This window comes from Taudactylus pleione, unplaced genomic scaffold (genome assembly GCF_031769625.1).
Source record: "Taudactylus pleione unplaced genomic scaffold, aTauple2 ptg000363l, whole genome shotgun sequence".
Lineage (NCBI taxonomy): Eukaryota > Metazoa > Chordata > Amphibia > Anura > Myobatrachidae > Taudactylus > Taudactylus pleione.
The window spans coordinates 1,135,530-1,152,686 of NW_028284764.1; the positions used below are offsets into that span (position 1 = coordinate 1,135,530).

The following is a 17,157-nucleotide window of genomic DNA, read 5'->3' on the forward strand; positions in this document are numbered from 1 at the left end:
GGCTTCTCGACTCTCTAGTCCCGGCAAGGTACTAATGACAGCCGTCGAAAACTCGACGCCTGTCATCTATACGCTGGGAGCCCGACGCCCGGCATACCGACTGAAGGTAAGCCGGGTGCCGGGCGCGGACAGCCTCAGGGGAGAGGATTAGGTTTTAGGAGCGGCTTTAGGACCGGCGGTAATACCTACTACACCCCTCCAAACGCTTGCACAGAAAAGATACTAGGACTAGGTGCCGGACAGACGACGTCCCAGCCGTATTACACAGCACCACCCGGGAGTGGCTGGATAATTCTTGGTTGTATAATAAGCACTTAATTCTTCTCTTACAGGTTATAAAAATGTTCTTTATCCACAAAGGCAGTGGAGTAAGGCAGTACACTGCTGCCCTCTTGTGGGCAAATACAGAATAAACACCATAGTTAGGTACATTCATAAAGGGTCCCTGTTATAAATAAATGAGTTTTATTTTTTTGCACATTTTTTTTGCGTCACGTTTATAACATACTTTTGATGTCTACGCTTTATACACAGCAATTTCACAGTAAAACGTTTTCAACTGTTTTGCCGTAAAAGTGACGATTGAAGTCTCTGACGCCACAGTGGGACAGAGTAGTGATTCCTTTAGGTTCTCTCACCTTATTTAAGAATTATGTTGTAACGTTCTGCTAATTGACCATTATTTGTGTCCTATGTATACAGGCAAGAATGTTATATTTAAAGTGCGCCCCTCACCTACTTGCTGCGGGCAGACATTTGAAGCAAAGTTCTTTGGATTGCAGCCTGTTCATTTTCAGGGAATACTGAGGCTATCCCCATTGGGCAGCACCAACCCCTATCATACGTCTCACCTGCCCTCCTCCTTGTCCCCTAATCAGATTAAAGCTATCATGACATTTACCAAGAACATTGTACATCATGATAGCTATAAAGCTGATTGGTTGCTGTAGGAAACGGTATTCAGTCGGGAAACCGGCAGACCTAATCCTGACAGCCGGCTTCCCGACTGTCATATCCTGGCAAGGGTCTAAAGACAGGCACCTGTCATTAGACATACGCCGGGAGCCCGACACCCGGCATCCCGATAGAAGGGACGCCGGGCGCTGAGCGCGGATAGCCGCGGGGGGGAGGGTTAGGTTAGGGATTCCAGGGGGGGACTTAGGGTTAGGCACCCCCCCGGGAGGTTAGATTTAGGCTGTGGAAGGGGAGGTTAGCGTTAGGCCCCCCTGAGGGGGACTTAGGGTTAGGCACCCCTCTCCCAGGGTTTAGGTGGCGGGGAAGGGGGGGGTTAGGTTTAGGCACTTAGAGGGGGGATTAGGGTTAGGCACTGGGGGGGAAGGTTAGGGTTAGGCAGCCCTAAGGGAGGGTTAGGGTTAGGGGGTAGAAATAGGTTAGAGAATACTTACCTGGGGACGATCGGGATTTCCTTCTCTGCCGGGATGCCGCTGTCGGGATTCCAATCGCCGGGCATGGGAATCGCCGGGCATGGGAATTGCCGGGCATGGGTCCGGCGGTAAATCATACCGATTCCGTAGGAAACACCTACACTTGTCCTCTTGACCAGCCCCTAAGTCTCGATGCATTGTGTTTGTTTATTGCGCCATTAGATTCTAGTGGTAATTTATGAACACTAAACAAAATATTTCCGGGTAGACTCACTTGGCATAGGCTTTCTCCAAAAGCGCGCCCCAAAACAAATTCTTCCTGGTAGACGACACAAACAGCAGCTTTCCATCTTTATCCACCGGTAGACGGTCATCGACCACCACGTCCACCCACTCTCCAAAGCGCCAGAACTGCGAAGGGAATCATGTACTGTATGTTTCATTATATGAATATAACAAGTTCAGTGTTATGTTTTCTTGGTTAAACTGTTACTGTTGTTTACTTTCACTAATACTGCATAACCCTGTGGGGGAGATCGATCAAAGCATGGAGGGGGAGGTGTACTCAGCTTTTTGGGAGAGATAAAGTGGAGAGAGATGAAGACCAACCAATCAGCTCCGGACTGTCACGTTACAGGCTGTTACAGGTGTTTCAAAAATGACGGGAGCTGATTGCTTGCTACTTTGGGGTCTATTTACTAAGCTTTGTTAGGAGATAAAGTGAATGGTGATAAGGTACCAGCCAATCAGCTCCTAACTGCCATGTCACAGGCTGTATTTGAAAAATGACAGTTAGGAGCTGACTGGCTGGTACCTTATCACCATTCACTTTATCTCCTAACAAAGCATAGTAAATAGACCCCTTAATCTCTCTCCACTTTATCTCTCTTCAAAACTTAGTACATCTCCCCCGGATGTAATCATCGTTCTATTAGTCTGCTGTTACTGGCACCTTCCCTGCCTATGAGATGTAAACAGTGCTTTTATTTTAATATGATGTACTAGAACTAGACCTGGGAATACCTGTAACCAATCTTATATAGAGCGTTACTCCTCCATAGTACACCATTAGAGGGACGCAGAGCCCTGGTAATATACAGTGATTACAATTTACAGTCAGCTTGGCGCTTTCTCTGACCAGGTACAGACTGGCGCTAAGCAATCAGCTTCCTAATGACGAGCAGTAAATAAATATCAGCATTTTGGCGCGAGAAGGGAATTGTTTGCTCCATAAACCAGCATTTTACATGGAAATTATAACAATCTCCCGCGGTCACTGGGATCTGAGGGGACGCCTACGGCGCTCGCAGTAAAACACGCTGCAAATGAGGGCGAAAAACAACGCAGAATGTGAGCTGTGAACGTGTCAACATTAGGGAACGCACAATGCCAGCAGCACAGGTTACACAGTGTAAGAAAATGAATAAATATGTGTCACGCAAAGGAGAGATGGGCAGCACGGTGGTGTAGTGGTTAGCATTGGTTGCCTTCCATTTCTCTCCAAGGTTAGATACATCTCCACCTTTGACCACAAGCTCCTATGGGGCACTGATATGAATGACATTGATTCTCTGTACAGCACTGCGTATATTGGTGGCGCGATATAAAATAACCATAATAATAGAGGTGATTCTAGATAGGACCCCTCTTGTGGGACAAGTGCCCATTTCATTCATACTCACTCGGAAATGAAAGATTCCGGCGTAGTTCTTGTCGAAGCTCTGGTTACAAGGGACGATGTTGGTGAGCAAGTCCTTGTGGAAAGTGACTGAGGCCAGAGCCGCCAGCAACCAGCAATTCTCTAGCAAAGGGACAAAGAGGGTTCACATTTATGCATTCATTGTATCTGACTGAAGCACAAGGTCAGAGAGGCTGGACCGCACAGAGGCGAGGTCTACGGGCTATTTACGTGGCATGTCTCTAGATCCTAAAGTCGTCAAACTCTCTCCTGATAGGCCCCAACACATCTGGGCATGTTTACCAGAGCCGTAACTAGACTTTTCGGTGCCCTGTGCCAGAGAGAGCATTGGCGCCCCACCTCCCAATTTTGTAATACTAGGGACATAATATAGTGTACATGAAAAAGGGCCATGGCCTCATGGGGAAGGGCCAGGGAAGAGATAGGGGAGGCCAGGAGATGCTGGGGATAAAAGAAGAGGAAGCTACAAGTGAGAATGATAATATACAGGAAGACTAACAGGCCCAAACAGCGCCCCCTGTCCCGCGGTGCCCTGTGCCATGGAACTGGTCGCACTACCCTAGTTACGGCCCTGCGTAAACCATAGATAGACTCCAACAGGAAGGGCCATGGGACAAAAAGAGATTCAATAAAGTGTACTAATATGTAACAATAAATCCTTTTTCACCTGTATGATACAATGTAAATGATTAAAAAACATAGAGACCTAAGAAATCTTTTAGAATGTAGTTGGAACAATGACACCTTCCACTGAGCTAAATGACACAAGTGAGAAACTGCAGGGGACAGAGGGCCTCATTCAGAGCCGAACGCTCTGACCAGAGCGCTCGCTCTGAATCAGGGCCCTCCTCCCTCAACTTGGAGCGGCCTCATGGACGCTCGCATAGCTGTGGGTTACCACCCACAGCTATAGCGAGCGTCCATGATGATGGTCGCAATGGTCAAGACCATCACGACCATCGGGCTTGCGACAAGACCCTGCGGTAGGGTCTAGGTGACCGTAAGCCCTGGAGTGATTTTGGCTCTATCAGAGCCAAAATCACTCCCACTGACATCATTAGTGATGTCAGTGGGGCCGGACTCAGACGGTAGGCGTTCCCATGGGAACGCCTCCGTCTGGCAGCCACGCCCCCGGCACGCCCACCAAAGGAGGCGTGCTGTCAGTCACCATCGACAGCACGCCCCCTTTGGTGCGAGACCCATAACGACGGCTTGGCCGTCGTTATTCGGGTCTCGCGCATGCGCACAACGGAGCTCCCTCTGTCGTGCGCATGCGCAATTTGGCACAATCGACCAGCTTGCGAGCGTCCTGCGCTTGCGAGCGGGTCTGAATCAGGCCCAGAAAATAGACGGTTTCTGGTGCAGCTGAAGCACAAGAGCTTTGTGCTAATGTAACTGAAAAATATTTTCCCAGGGTTGGTAAATGCAAAATGATACTGATGGTCTAAAACAGTGGTCGGGGAACAGGGGTAAAGTACCCCACATGGGGTAAAAATGAAATTCCTGGGGGTAATGGACGGACAGCCGGGCATGCATATGAATCATTCTATAATATAGAATGATTCATATGCATGCCCAGCTGTGCCGCAGGGAGGCTCTAAGCCGGACGCCCGCTGAGATGTTATTACCAGCGGGCGCCCGGCTCCTTCCCTGCAGCGCTGCGTTAGCCGGAGGCTGGAGTTCTCTTCTGAACGCCAGCTTCCGCCTCACTCCATGCGCACTATGGTCACGACGTCTGTCCCATAGTTCCGAGGAGCAGCCGGGCTGACAGGACGGCGGCGGATGCAGGAGCGGGGACTAAGGTAAGTGGGTTTTTCTTTTTTTTTGTACAAGCGGCACTATATAGGGGCATTATATGGGGGCACTACTACAGGGGTATAATATGGGGGCACTACTACAGGGGCACTATATGGGACCACTACTACAGGGGTATAATATGGGGGCACTACTACAGGGGCACTATATGGGGGCACTACTACAGGGGTATAATATGGGGGCACTACTACAGGGGCATTATATGGGGGCACTACTACAGGGGCATTATATGAGGGCACTACTATATGATTTCCTTCCTTTCAAATCAAGGGGGTAACGTCGGCGTATCTAAATATATTTTGGGGTAAAAGGTAAAAAAGTTCCCTGACCCCTGGTCTAAAATGATACTGATGGTCTAAAATGATACTGATGGTTTAAAATGACACTGATGGTCTAAAATGATACTGATGGTCTAAAATAACACTGATGGTGGACTTAACTGTAAATATAGACATAAAAAATTCTGCCATCCCCTAAAACATATATAAAAGATTTGGGTGTGGGGTGGGGTTATTCCCATAAAGTTGCCTCCAGTACCTGTTAGTCCCTGATGCAAATCGAAGCGACTGGCATCTTCAGCAAAAAATTGCGGATTCTTCACCAGCTCCTGCGAGGATAACAAAATATTATATTACGCAATATTTCTTTTTTATTTCCCTTTCTCTCATTGTCTTCGCTGCATGTTCATTTTTTTGTCCCAGGGATATGTAGATATAGAGACGATTTTACAGTCTGACTTTAAAAATGTTTGTTCCATCCTTGCTGCAATAATTACAGCGAGTCCCGTGCCGTAATTAAGTACAGAGAGGTACACAGAAGAATGAAATGAAAGCGGTAAATATTAAATACAGCACAGTCATCCCTGTTTAGTTATTCCCCGTGGGGCTGTAAAGCCGGATCCTGCAAGAACATTTAGCTTTACACAATATCTAAATATAGAGGGGGAAAGCAAATAATCGAATTGCCGAGTTATAATCAGCTGTGAGCGTACGTAAAATCTCAATAGTTACAGCTACTGTACCTTTGTATGATTTAATTAGGCGCTACGGTACATTGCTGCAATAAAGCTTAAAGGGGAAGTAACATTTTATTTTATTTTTTTGTTATACTTTAGTATGCAGCACAGAACTTGAATTTTAATAAGACTATTTTTAAAAAAACATTCTGTAGAGAATTTAGTTGAACTTTTTTTCCTGTACAGTCAGTGAATTTTTGAGTTACAGAACTTCATGCTGAAAGCAAATATTATTGAGGGGTCTATTTACTAAGCAGTGTTAGGAGACAGAGTGAAAAGTGATAAGAAAGTGATAAGGTGCCAGCCAATCAGCTCCCAACTGTCATCTTACAGGCTGTGTTTGAAAAATGACAGTTGGGAGCTGATTGGCTGGGACCTTATCACTTTTCACTCTGTCTCCTAACACTGCTTAGTAACTAGACCCCTAAGGGTAGTCTATTCTTCTCTATTAGAATGTATACTCATTTCATACAAGCACCAATTAAAATATATCCAATGTCACTGGGAAAAAAAATATGTCACCTACAATTCACATTTGTGTTGTACTAGTAGAACGTGCAACGCAATTTCCAAAACCAAATATCTAGATAGGATATTTTGCAATAATTTTGCAATTTTATTGGTAGGGGCCCCCCCACAAGTTAGTTACCCCGGGGCCCCCACAAACCTTAATCCGGCCTTAAATGTATCTGGTAGTGAAGCTTGATATCAGCAAATATATTTATTCCCATTTAAGGTACAATATATAAAAATTTTATATTATTTCAAGATTTCATCATGAATTTACCTGCGGCCTTTTCCACTCAACGCAAGGCGGTAGTTTCCGCAAGAGATTCCCGCAGCCGATGGAGCTGAGTTCGGCCGGGAAGCCGCTATCCACAAACAACTGCTTGTACTTCAGGCACCTGTCCAACAAGGTCTGATAATCCTGACTGTCAAGTCTCCGAGGCTTTCTAAACGTCCCTGTACGCAAGATCTGCGGTGGCTTTCTCGCCACGGTGATGAAGGAAAGCCGAGGCATTTTGGGATGGAGGGTGAGGCGTTGAAACAGGCGTCAAGAGTGAGCCACTAACCAAGTAGCTCTACCTGGCGGCGCCAATCAATGCAAGATTCCAATGATCAGACTAATTATCCGGCAGATCTTTCCCAACGAGTCACTTCCAGCAGATTCTCCAAATATCGTTCGCAGTCACTGGAAGGGGCCTCTCCAGAATCCCACCTATGTGTATTCTCAGTCCTGTCCTGTAAGTAGAGATGTTCACAGCATTTTAATGCAATTACACTTTGCGTTATACATAATCATGGACCTGAAGAGGAGTCTGAGGCCTGGTCACTGTCCCTTGTCAACTAGATGTAGTTTGTCTGACTTGGGCCTACGACGCGGTTGTCATGACTCAGTCACTAATGTCTATAATGAGCAATAATTACTAGCACCAAATACAGTTGTTAAACCAATGGGTGACGTCATGCACGTTTCATGGGAAAGATAGCAAGAGCCGGCCGGAATGACACCACAAATAAGCAAATTCTCATATCCAGTCATTGTAGGGTGGTGGGTTATGAGGTGCTGTGAGGTACTGTAAAGCGCTGTGAGGTGCTGCAAGGTGCCATGAGCTGCTATAAGGCGATGTGAGGTGATATAAAGCGATGTGAGGTGCTGTGAGGCGCTATAAGGCGATGTGAGGCCATGATAAATGGGAAACGATACTGGGTCTAACAGTAAAGGTGCGTACACACTAGACGATATGCTCCCTGAGCGATATCGTGTAGTGTTGTCCCCGGCAGGCTGTGCTCAATGCCGTTTATGACATTGAGCACAGCCGCTGAACGATATCATTAACGATATCGTTCAGCGCCGGGCTCTCTCCCCCATTCCCTGACATGCAGCAACCTGACGAGATCGTCAGGTTGGCCTGCATGTCAGCCCGATGAACGATGATGACAAACGACCCGCGGGAACGCGCGTCGTCGTCATCGTTCATCTTTTTGGGCTTAAAAATGGACGATAAAGTGGACGACTGAACGATAATGATATCGTTATCGTTCAGTCGTCCACTTTATCGCCCAGTGTGTACGCACCTTTAGACCCAGTATCGTTTCCCATTTAACTCAATCGCTTTTTGGGTTAGAAATAGGATTTTGAATACTCGGTATTGAGCACAACAGCCAAGAGAAGCAGTACTGTGTAAATATCCATGCAGATACTGAAAAGTTACACAGAACAAGAGAAGTGGTACAGTGCAGCTATACATAAAGCAGTGGTACTGTGCAGCTGTACATAAAGCAGTGGTACTGTGCTACTATACATAAAGCAGTGGTACTGTGCTACTATACATAAAGCAGTGGTACTGTGCTACTATACAAAAAGCAATGGTACTGTGCTACTATACATAAAGCAGTGGTACTGTGCAGCTATACATAAAGCAGTGGTACTGTGCTACTATACATAAAGCAGTGGTACTGTGTGACTGTACATAAAGCAGTGGTACTGTGTGACTGTACATAAAGCAGTGGTACTGTGCGGCTGTACACATAAAGCAGTGGTACTGTGCGGCTGTACACATAAAGCAGTGGTACTGTGCGGCTGTACACATAAAGCAGTGTTACTGTGCGGCTGTATACATAAAGCAGTGGTACTGTGCGACTGTACACATGAAGTAGTGGTACTGTGCGGCTGTACACATAAAGCAGTGGTACTGTGCGGCTGTACACATAAAGCAGTGGTACTGTGCGGCTGTACACATAAAGCAGTGGTACTGTGTGACTGTACAAATAAAGCAGTGGTACTGTGCGGTTGTACACATAAAGCAGTGGCACTGTGCGGCTGTACACATAAAGCAGTGTTACTGTGCGGCTGTACATATAAAGCAGTGTTACTGTGCGGCTGTACACATAAAGCAGTGGTACTGTGCGGCTGTACACATAAAGCAGTGTTACTGTGCGGCTGTACATAAAGCAGTGGTACTGTGCGGCTGTACACATAAAGCAGTTGTACTATGTGACTGTACATAAAGCAGTGGTACTGTGTGGCTGCACACATAAAGCAGTGGTGCTGTGCTTCTGTAAACATAAAGCAGTGGTACTGTGCGGCTGTGCACATAAAGCAGTTGTACTATGTGGCTGTACATAAAGCAGTAGTACTGTGTGACTGTACATAAAGCAGTGGTACTGTGTGGCTGCACACATAAAGCAGTGGTGCTGTGCTTCTGTAAACATAAAGCAGTGGTACTGTGCGGCTGTACACATAAAGCAGTGGTACTGTGTGACTGTACATAAAGCAGTGGTACTGTGCAACAGTACATAAAGCCGTGGTACTGTGCGGCTGTACACATAAAGCAGTGGTACTGTGTGACTGTACATAAAGCAGTGGTACTGTGCGGCCGTATACATAAAGCAGTGGTACTGTGCGGCTGTACATAAAGCAGTGGTACTGTGCGGCCGTACACATAAAGCAGTGGTACTGTGCGGCTGTACACATAAAGCAGTGGTACTGTGCGGCTGTACACATAAAGCAGTGGTACTGTGCGACTATACATAAAGCAGTGGTACTGTGCGACTATACATAAAGCAGTGGTACTGTGCGACTGTACATGAAGCAGTGGTACTGTGTGACTGTACATACTGTACTGAACTAAAATAGAAGCATAAAGACTTTACAGCCCGGTTTGTGCTGTGACTGCTGAGTAACTCCCGTGTTTTACTGCAGACAGAACCGGAATTGCCAGGACAGGTGCTGTACTCACTGAGTCAGCTATCAGACACCTTCCAGCAGATTGTGAACATGTTACTCACCAATCCACTTATTCCAAAGCCCAGCTCCTCACGTGCAGGAGGCGGCTGCCTGTCACATCGTATGCTTATGTGGGGAATGAGGGCTAATATTACACCCCACCTATACAGTATGATAACAATCGCTGACTTGTATACTAGACTTCTATTTATGAATTACTGGATTCAACAAAGTTTGTATACAGATGCGCCCAGTTACATTGCGGCTGATCGCGCCACAAACGTGCATACGCATCACACCATGCGATTCCCCATACCTGCATATACTACGGTACGCTATAGCGCGCCCTTCAATCGCACCATGCGTTCCTATGGAGCCACGGGCACGTATGCATTGCGCATATCCGCTCGCCGGCGAGGGTCTCGCGCTTTGCGTGGCGCGATTTGCCGTGCCAGAAGCAAGGATACAGCTGGGCATATCTGTAATATACATTTTGGAGAATGGCGTACAAGAAATAATGAGGCATGTGCACTAGTTCCGTACACGGGATGTATTCGGCATCCCGATGGTCATAATCCGGCGCCAGAATCCCGACAGCAGTCTGAATCCCGGCTCCAAAATCCAAACCGCTGACATGCTCACAGTGAGTATTAAGGTTGTGATTAGGGGTAGGATTAGGCACTAGGGGGAGGAGGCTTAGAGTAAGACTGCAGGGGGTAGGGTTAGGCTGCAGGAAAGATGGGTTAGGGTTAGGGGGAGAATTAGGGTAAGACTTATAACATTTATCAAATTCTGTCAGTATTCTGACCATCGCAACCCTGACTGCTGGGATCTCGTACCCAACCCAAAGGACACAGTACTTTAGTTAATCATATTTACTTTTTTCCCCTAAAATCTGTACTGTTCATGAGGGAATGGGCACATTGGCAGGGTCGGCGCTTCCATTAGGCAGCTGCCTAGGGGCGCCGGGACCTGATGGGCGCCCCGCTGAGGCTTCCTTGGAGAGGGGGCATGGTCTTCCCTCTCCCGGATGCAGCTCCTGCAACCCGAGAGACCCGGTGACACCTGCCTACCCCAGAAGGCAAACCCCCCCACATACACAGAGAAACTGCGGCAGCTGGGTCAGGCGCCTTTGACGTCACTGTGACACCGGCCAGCCACCTCTGCCGCTCCGCCTACAGTGACAGGTTCCCTCTGTACCCTGCCCCTCCTGTGCCAATACAGAAGCGGGAGAGTATAAATCCCCTTCACTAGCCGTACCTGGAAGTGACGTGAGTGAGGGCGGAAGGGGAGTTTTCTGCCCACACTTTCCACGAAAATAAGAAAGTTGGCCCCTTGCGGGCTCGGTGGCTCGCTTCGCTCGCCGCATGATTATATTCCCCCTCTGTGCCCACTTGGATGGTAGGGAATGATGTTGGACACTGGCAGATGACGTCATTGTACAGAAACGGAAGGGGATCTATCTCTTCCCATACTTGAAGTCACGAGCCGCACAGGCTCTATAGCCTGACGGCCTCTACATCGGGGGCTCTCCACGCAATCCATGAACCACAAGCTGCCCGCTGCAGAGTTAAGGGGGCTGGGGAATAGTCATTTGTAACTAGAAGCCTATATACTCTATATATATATATACATACTGTGTATATATACATATACTGTGTGTGTCTATATATGTACACTGTGTGTGTATATATATATATATTTATAAATAAATATATGTGTGCATATATATATTATATATAATGTGCATATACTGTGTGTGTGTATATAAATATGTGTGTTTGTATATATATAATATATATATATATATATATATATATACTGTGTACATATATATATATATATATATACATACATACCTCTGCCTGCGCCCCACCTCCTCGTACTCATTTAGCCCCTCAGGTGATAGTGACTTCACAGGTGGAGTGGCTTATAAGTTTTGTGTTATATATATAATAGAGAGAGAGAGAGAGAGAGAGAGAGAGAGCACAAAACTTATCCGCCACTCCACCAGTGACGTCATTATCACCTGAGGGGCTAAATAAGTAGGAGGAAGGTGGGGAAGAAGGCAGAAGTTTTGCCTAGGATGCCTAGAAGCCTCGCACCGGCCCTGGACATTGGAGCTGTACTTATTTTGGATGTATACACCACAGACATAGAATAAAGTTCCACTGAAAGTACTGTACAGCAACCGATCCCCACAACCTCTACATGGGCAGCGCAAAACTCAGGGCGATATTTACTAAGCGGCAATGTTGCATCTTTGGTGATTTTATGAAGGGTTTAATCGAAATCCCATTTAAAAAAAAAACCACAAAACCGCTGTAAAACAGATGGACATCGACGGCGGTTTGTCGGACCAGATCAAAAAAGCAGAATACTAAATTCAGTGGTTTGGTGCTTCAGATTACCGGCGATGGGTAAGGATTTCATAACCCCGGCAAAACCAGACGCTTAGTAAATTTACCCCACAGTCTCTACCTCTCAAAGTTTATCAGAATATCACTTTCCACAATTATTATTTTTTATATTCGGACACAATGTAAGGAGCGAGTCCCAAATCAGTGTTAACAAAATGTTGTTACACCAGCAGCAAAAAGTGGCAGTTTACAGGCTAGCATGCTGGGACTAGTAGTTCCACAACCACTAGAGCTAACTGCTCTGGTGTGGATGATTGAAATATTCTCTGCAATGCCCTGCGTGATGTGTGTGCGCTATATAAAAGACTGATAATAAATATCATAAATAACCGCTAGTAAACACATAACGCCTGTGATAGAAGGTGCCCACATGCTGTTCTCGGCTGTTACTTCCTCCACTCACATCATCCTAAAATTCTCCCGTAACTTCCTGATTACACACAACCAAAAAATATATATAACAGGCGCTAGTCAATATAAAAATGTATTAAAATACACCAAAATAAACAGGAAAAAAAATAAAATAATAATAATAATAATAAAAAAAAAAAATAATATATATAAAAATAAATATTTAATATATTAATATAAATAAATGAACAGGAAAAACAATTAATATAAACAGTAAAAAATCACCATACGTATGGCTAACACAACTGATTGCGCCCTGGCTGCTGAATGTCACAAATAGTGCACAAAACGCCACCTGTCTCCACCTGCGCTCTCGTCCCTCATGACCTCACTCTTTCTGTCTTCACGATCTGTCTCTTCTGACATATTTGTCAAAACTGAAATGGATTAGTAATCTACAGGAAAGTCACGCAGCGCGTTACACCTAGAAATAGCCAATATCTGCTGACGTCATTTCCTGGACCTGTTTTTTCTGTGATATTCTCATTTGCCCTCTATGAGCCTGATACTAAAGGGATATATTTACTACAGTGCAGGTTTTTAGAAGCGTAGATGTTGCCCATAGCAGCTAATCAGATTCTAGCTATTATCTTCTAGAAGGTGGTAGATAAATGTTAAGTAGTATCTGATTGGTTGCTATGGGCAACATCTCCACTTCTAAAAATCCCAAAGTTAACGCTATGCCAGTGTTTTTGCAGTTGAGCAATAATCGGCAGTCTGCACATGCATCTAAGGGGTCTATTTACTAAGCAGTGTTAGGAGACAGAGTGAAAAGTGATAAGAAAGTGATAAGGTGCCAGCCAATCAGCTCCCAACTGTCATTTTTCAAATACAGCCTGTGAGATGACAGTTGGGAGCTGATTGGCTGGCACCTTATCACTTTCTTATTACTTTTCACTCTGTCTCCTAACACTGCTTAGTAAATAAGCCCCTAAGTCACACTATGCATGCATCAAGATCCCAGCAACTATTTATTCGCAGCATGAGTGACAGTCAGGGAGCGTTTGAGGGAGGTAAAGGGTACACAATAAGCATGACTCCGGCATCTCAGAACAGGCGGCCTCTCTCCGCGCCCGTAGGGTCACTCAGGAGGCCGATTATCCAAGGATCTGTCACCGATGCTCTGCCTTTGTACGTGGATATGCAAAGCTGCTGGGCAGTGTCTCAATACAATCCTTGGCATCTGCGACTTTGGCACAGAAGCTGGGTACACAGACGCAGCAGTGGCATCATTAGTGTACAACTCTGAATAGGCCCTATGTGTAAATTCACCTGACAGTACGTGGGTCACTTACTTAATGAGATGGTAAGCCCTAGGAGCAAAGACTGATTTAAGCACAATATGACATTGTAAAAATAAATCACCTATAGGCAACAAATTTGAACCAGTGTCTCATGTTAATCCATAAAGCACCGAGGTATGAGGCATGAAATGCCTCGTGCCTCAGTGACGCCACTTGCTCCTAGTGAGTCGCAGTTTACAAAACGAGTCGCCGAACAACCGTTAATATCCATCGTCTCCAGCTAACACCACAATGGTGTTTATGAAACGCTGAGCTTACTAAGTAATATAGAAAAAATGCATTTCCCTGGGTTCATGGGGTTAAAAAAGAAAGAGACGTTTGTCATGATTTCCCAAAGTTACATCGGCCAAAATCCATTGTTCTCTGTAACAACTACAGAGGCAGCAGACTGTAATCTATCACATTTGCATATGATGCCGCCACTGGCTCGTGCTGGGTTGAGACCAGACTGGTGGAGACCTTATTGCAGCTTCCCCGCTGTATTTAATCTAAATTCTATTCATTTCTTCTAATGACACACTTGATATCACGTGTGTGCAGTGCTTGGCCCGCTGCCTGGCTAAGATGTCTAAAAATAAAAGGCCAAGGCCCATTTTCAAAATATTCTCCCATAACTGTAATTGCTCAGGTCATCGTCTTTTGAGTCAGTAATTATCCTAGCTCGGGTATAGGCAAGGCGACCTGTAGCTCTTCAGCTCTGTAGTTCTTGTAACAAAACTACAAGACTCAGCATGCCTTGCCTTACCAACTTCAGCCAGTCTTGCGGTGGAACTGCCAGTGTCGTCATTCCAGGCCTCTATTGCAGAACTACAAGTCCCAGCATCTCCTGCCAAGCTCCCCAGCTGTTTCGGTGTTACAAAGCTATACATTCCTGCTGGCGGGCACTTGTGCTTACTGTCCAAAGGTACAGAACCATCGTGTTACATTACCCATCACCCCAGCGACTAGCAGAGAGATGAGATACATTTCATTCATCTAGTGAGAATTTATTGTAATAAAGTCTATTTTCCCCGGTAGATTCACTCCTTTACCCCTGCCAGCCCTACGGAGAGGTCTCTACCGCCCGGTGGACACATGGGCCAGGAGTATTCATGGTGGAGGAACGTGGCCCCAAACCAGCATCTTGACCTAGGGCCCCATCGGGTCTTAACACCACAATACTAGTCTTCTGCAATAAATCATTTTAACGATTCTTTTCAAGACAACTGCTTAAAGCTCCTATATTATTACACAGAAAACCCAGATGGTTTGCGTGCTCCAAGGTCAGTCCACAAAGGCCACCTCATGATGCTGTGGAACTATATGTGCCAGCATATAATACAGGTATTTTGTAGGTTGCGCACTGGAGTGGGTGTATCTGTATTGGGTGTGAAGCTCGTATGAGAATTGTCCAATTCTCTAGAGATACAGTATTAGTAAAATTAACAGCGCTCACCCCTTACAATGTTTTGGTATTGTATGGTGGTATTATATAGGAAATAAATGTGAAAACAGTAATAGATCAAGTACATCAGAATTTTACTGGAAATAATAATAATAGATTACCATAAAGGATAATCTCACACTATGGGGCCTATTCATTAAACCTAAAAATTCTCTAGAGATAATTAGGTTTAGAACTCTCATGGAGTTCTAGCTAATTATAAGTGGAATTCATCATTCCACCTCTCCATAAGTATCTATTCCGAAAAGCTGGCAATTTTGCGATGACAGCTTTTCGGGAAATAGATACTTTTCCCTGGCTACACTACCTTATCACATCTGGAAACAGTGCTGCGCATGCGCTGTTACATCTGTAAAACCAGCGCATGCGCAGCACTGCCTACAGATTAGGGGTGAGCGGGTTCGGATTTCTGAAATCCGAACCCCCCCGAGCCCCCCCGATCCGAGTCCGATCCGAGTCAGGCTCGACTTTTCCCGCCTGACTCGGATCTGAAATCGAGGCAAAACGTCATCATCCCGCCTTCCGAGTCTCGCGGGTTTTGGATCCTATATAAGGTACCCGCGTCGGCGCCATTTTCTCACTCGGCTGTGGACAGTGAAGAGGGAGGGTGGGAGTTAGGGCTGTGTAGTGTAGTGTAGTGTAGTGTAGTGCTGCTGTTGTCCACTACTTCAAAGTCCATAGGGGCTGGCTGTGTTGTGCTGTGCTGCTGTTGTTAATAGGGGCTGTGTCCACTACTTCAAAGTCCATAGGGGCTGGCTGGACTGTGTTGTGCAGTCAGTTCTCCATAGGGGCTGTGTCCACTCCAAAGTCCTGTGCAGTGTCCCAGTCCTAAAGGAGTGCTGTAGTGTTGTCCAGGGGGTGCTCTGTCCATCAGGGGTGCTCCCCCCAAGTGCTAAAAAAATAATATATTTTCTGTGTTTGTGAATTGTGTGCGCAGTAGCCGCACGTGCATCAACAAAGTAGTGCCAAGCGTGCGCCTGTGTCATAAGTAAAGGGCCGGCTGGCTTGACCGTTAAAGGGTGCTGTAACCCCCGAAAGTACACTCCAGTCCAAACCAAAAAAAAATTATTTTCAGTGTTTGTGAATTGTGTGCGCAGTAGCCACACGTGCATCAACAAAGTAGTGCCAAGCGTGCGCCTGTGTCATAAGTAAAGGGCCGGCTGGCTTGACCGTTAAGGGTGCTGTAACCCCCGAAAGTACACTCCAGTCCAAACCAAAAAAAAAATTATTTTCTGTGTTTGTGAATTGTGTGCGCAGTAGCCGCACGTGCATCAACAAAGTAGTGCCAAGCGTGCGCCTGTGTCATAAGTAAAGGGCCGGCTGGCTTGACCGTTAAGGGTGCTGTAACCCCCGAAAGTACACTCCAGTCCAAACCAAAAAAAAAATTATTTTCTGTGTTTGTGAATTGTGTGCGCAGTAGCCGCACGTGCATCAACAAAGTAGTGCCAAGCGTGCACCTGTGTCATAAGTAAAGGGCCGGCTGGCTTGACCGTTAAGAGTGCTGTAACCCCCGAAAGTACACTCCAGTCCAAACCAAAAAAAAAATTATTTTCTGTGTTTGTGAATTGTGTGCGCAGTAGCCGCACGTGCATCAACAAAGTAGTGCCAAGCGTGCGCCTGTGTCATAAGTAAAGGGCCGGCTGGCTTGACCGTTAAAGGGTGCTGTAACCCCCAAAGTACACTCCAGTCCAAACCAAAAAAAAAATTATTTTCTGTGTTTGTGAATTGTGTGCGCAGTAGCCGCACGTGCATCAACAAAGTAGTGCCAAGCGTGCGCCTGTGTCATAAGTAAAGGGCCGGCTGGCTTGACCGTTAAGGGTGCTGTAACCCCCGAAAGTACACTCCAGTCCAAACCAAAAAAAAATTATTATTTTCTGTGTTTGTGAATTGTGTGCGCAGTAGCCGCACGTGCATCAACAAAGTAGTGCCAAGCG

At 46.0% G+C, this 17,157-nt stretch overlaps 1 protein-coding gene across 1 annotated transcript in view; it reads right to left on the reverse strand.

Moving 5' to 3' along the window:
- The window catches only part of LOC148508502 (calpain-14-like), a 58,403-nt gene that overhangs the window by 33,223 nt on the left and 8,023 nt on the right, over positions 1–17,157 (reverse strand). Inside the window, exons 2-5 of the mRNA XM_088444423.1 lie at positions 6,702–7,156; positions 5,437–5,506; positions 3,068–3,186; positions 1,660–1,796 (exon numbers count right to left, since the gene is read on the reverse strand). Coding sequence (XP_088300549.1) covers positions 1,660–1,796; positions 3,068–3,186; positions 5,437–5,506; positions 6,702–6,935 — 560 coding nt within the window. The 5' untranslated portion in view covers positions 6,936–7,156. The remainder of the gene's footprint in view (positions 1–1,659; positions 1,797–3,067; positions 3,187–5,436; positions 5,507–6,701; positions 7,157–17,157) is intronic.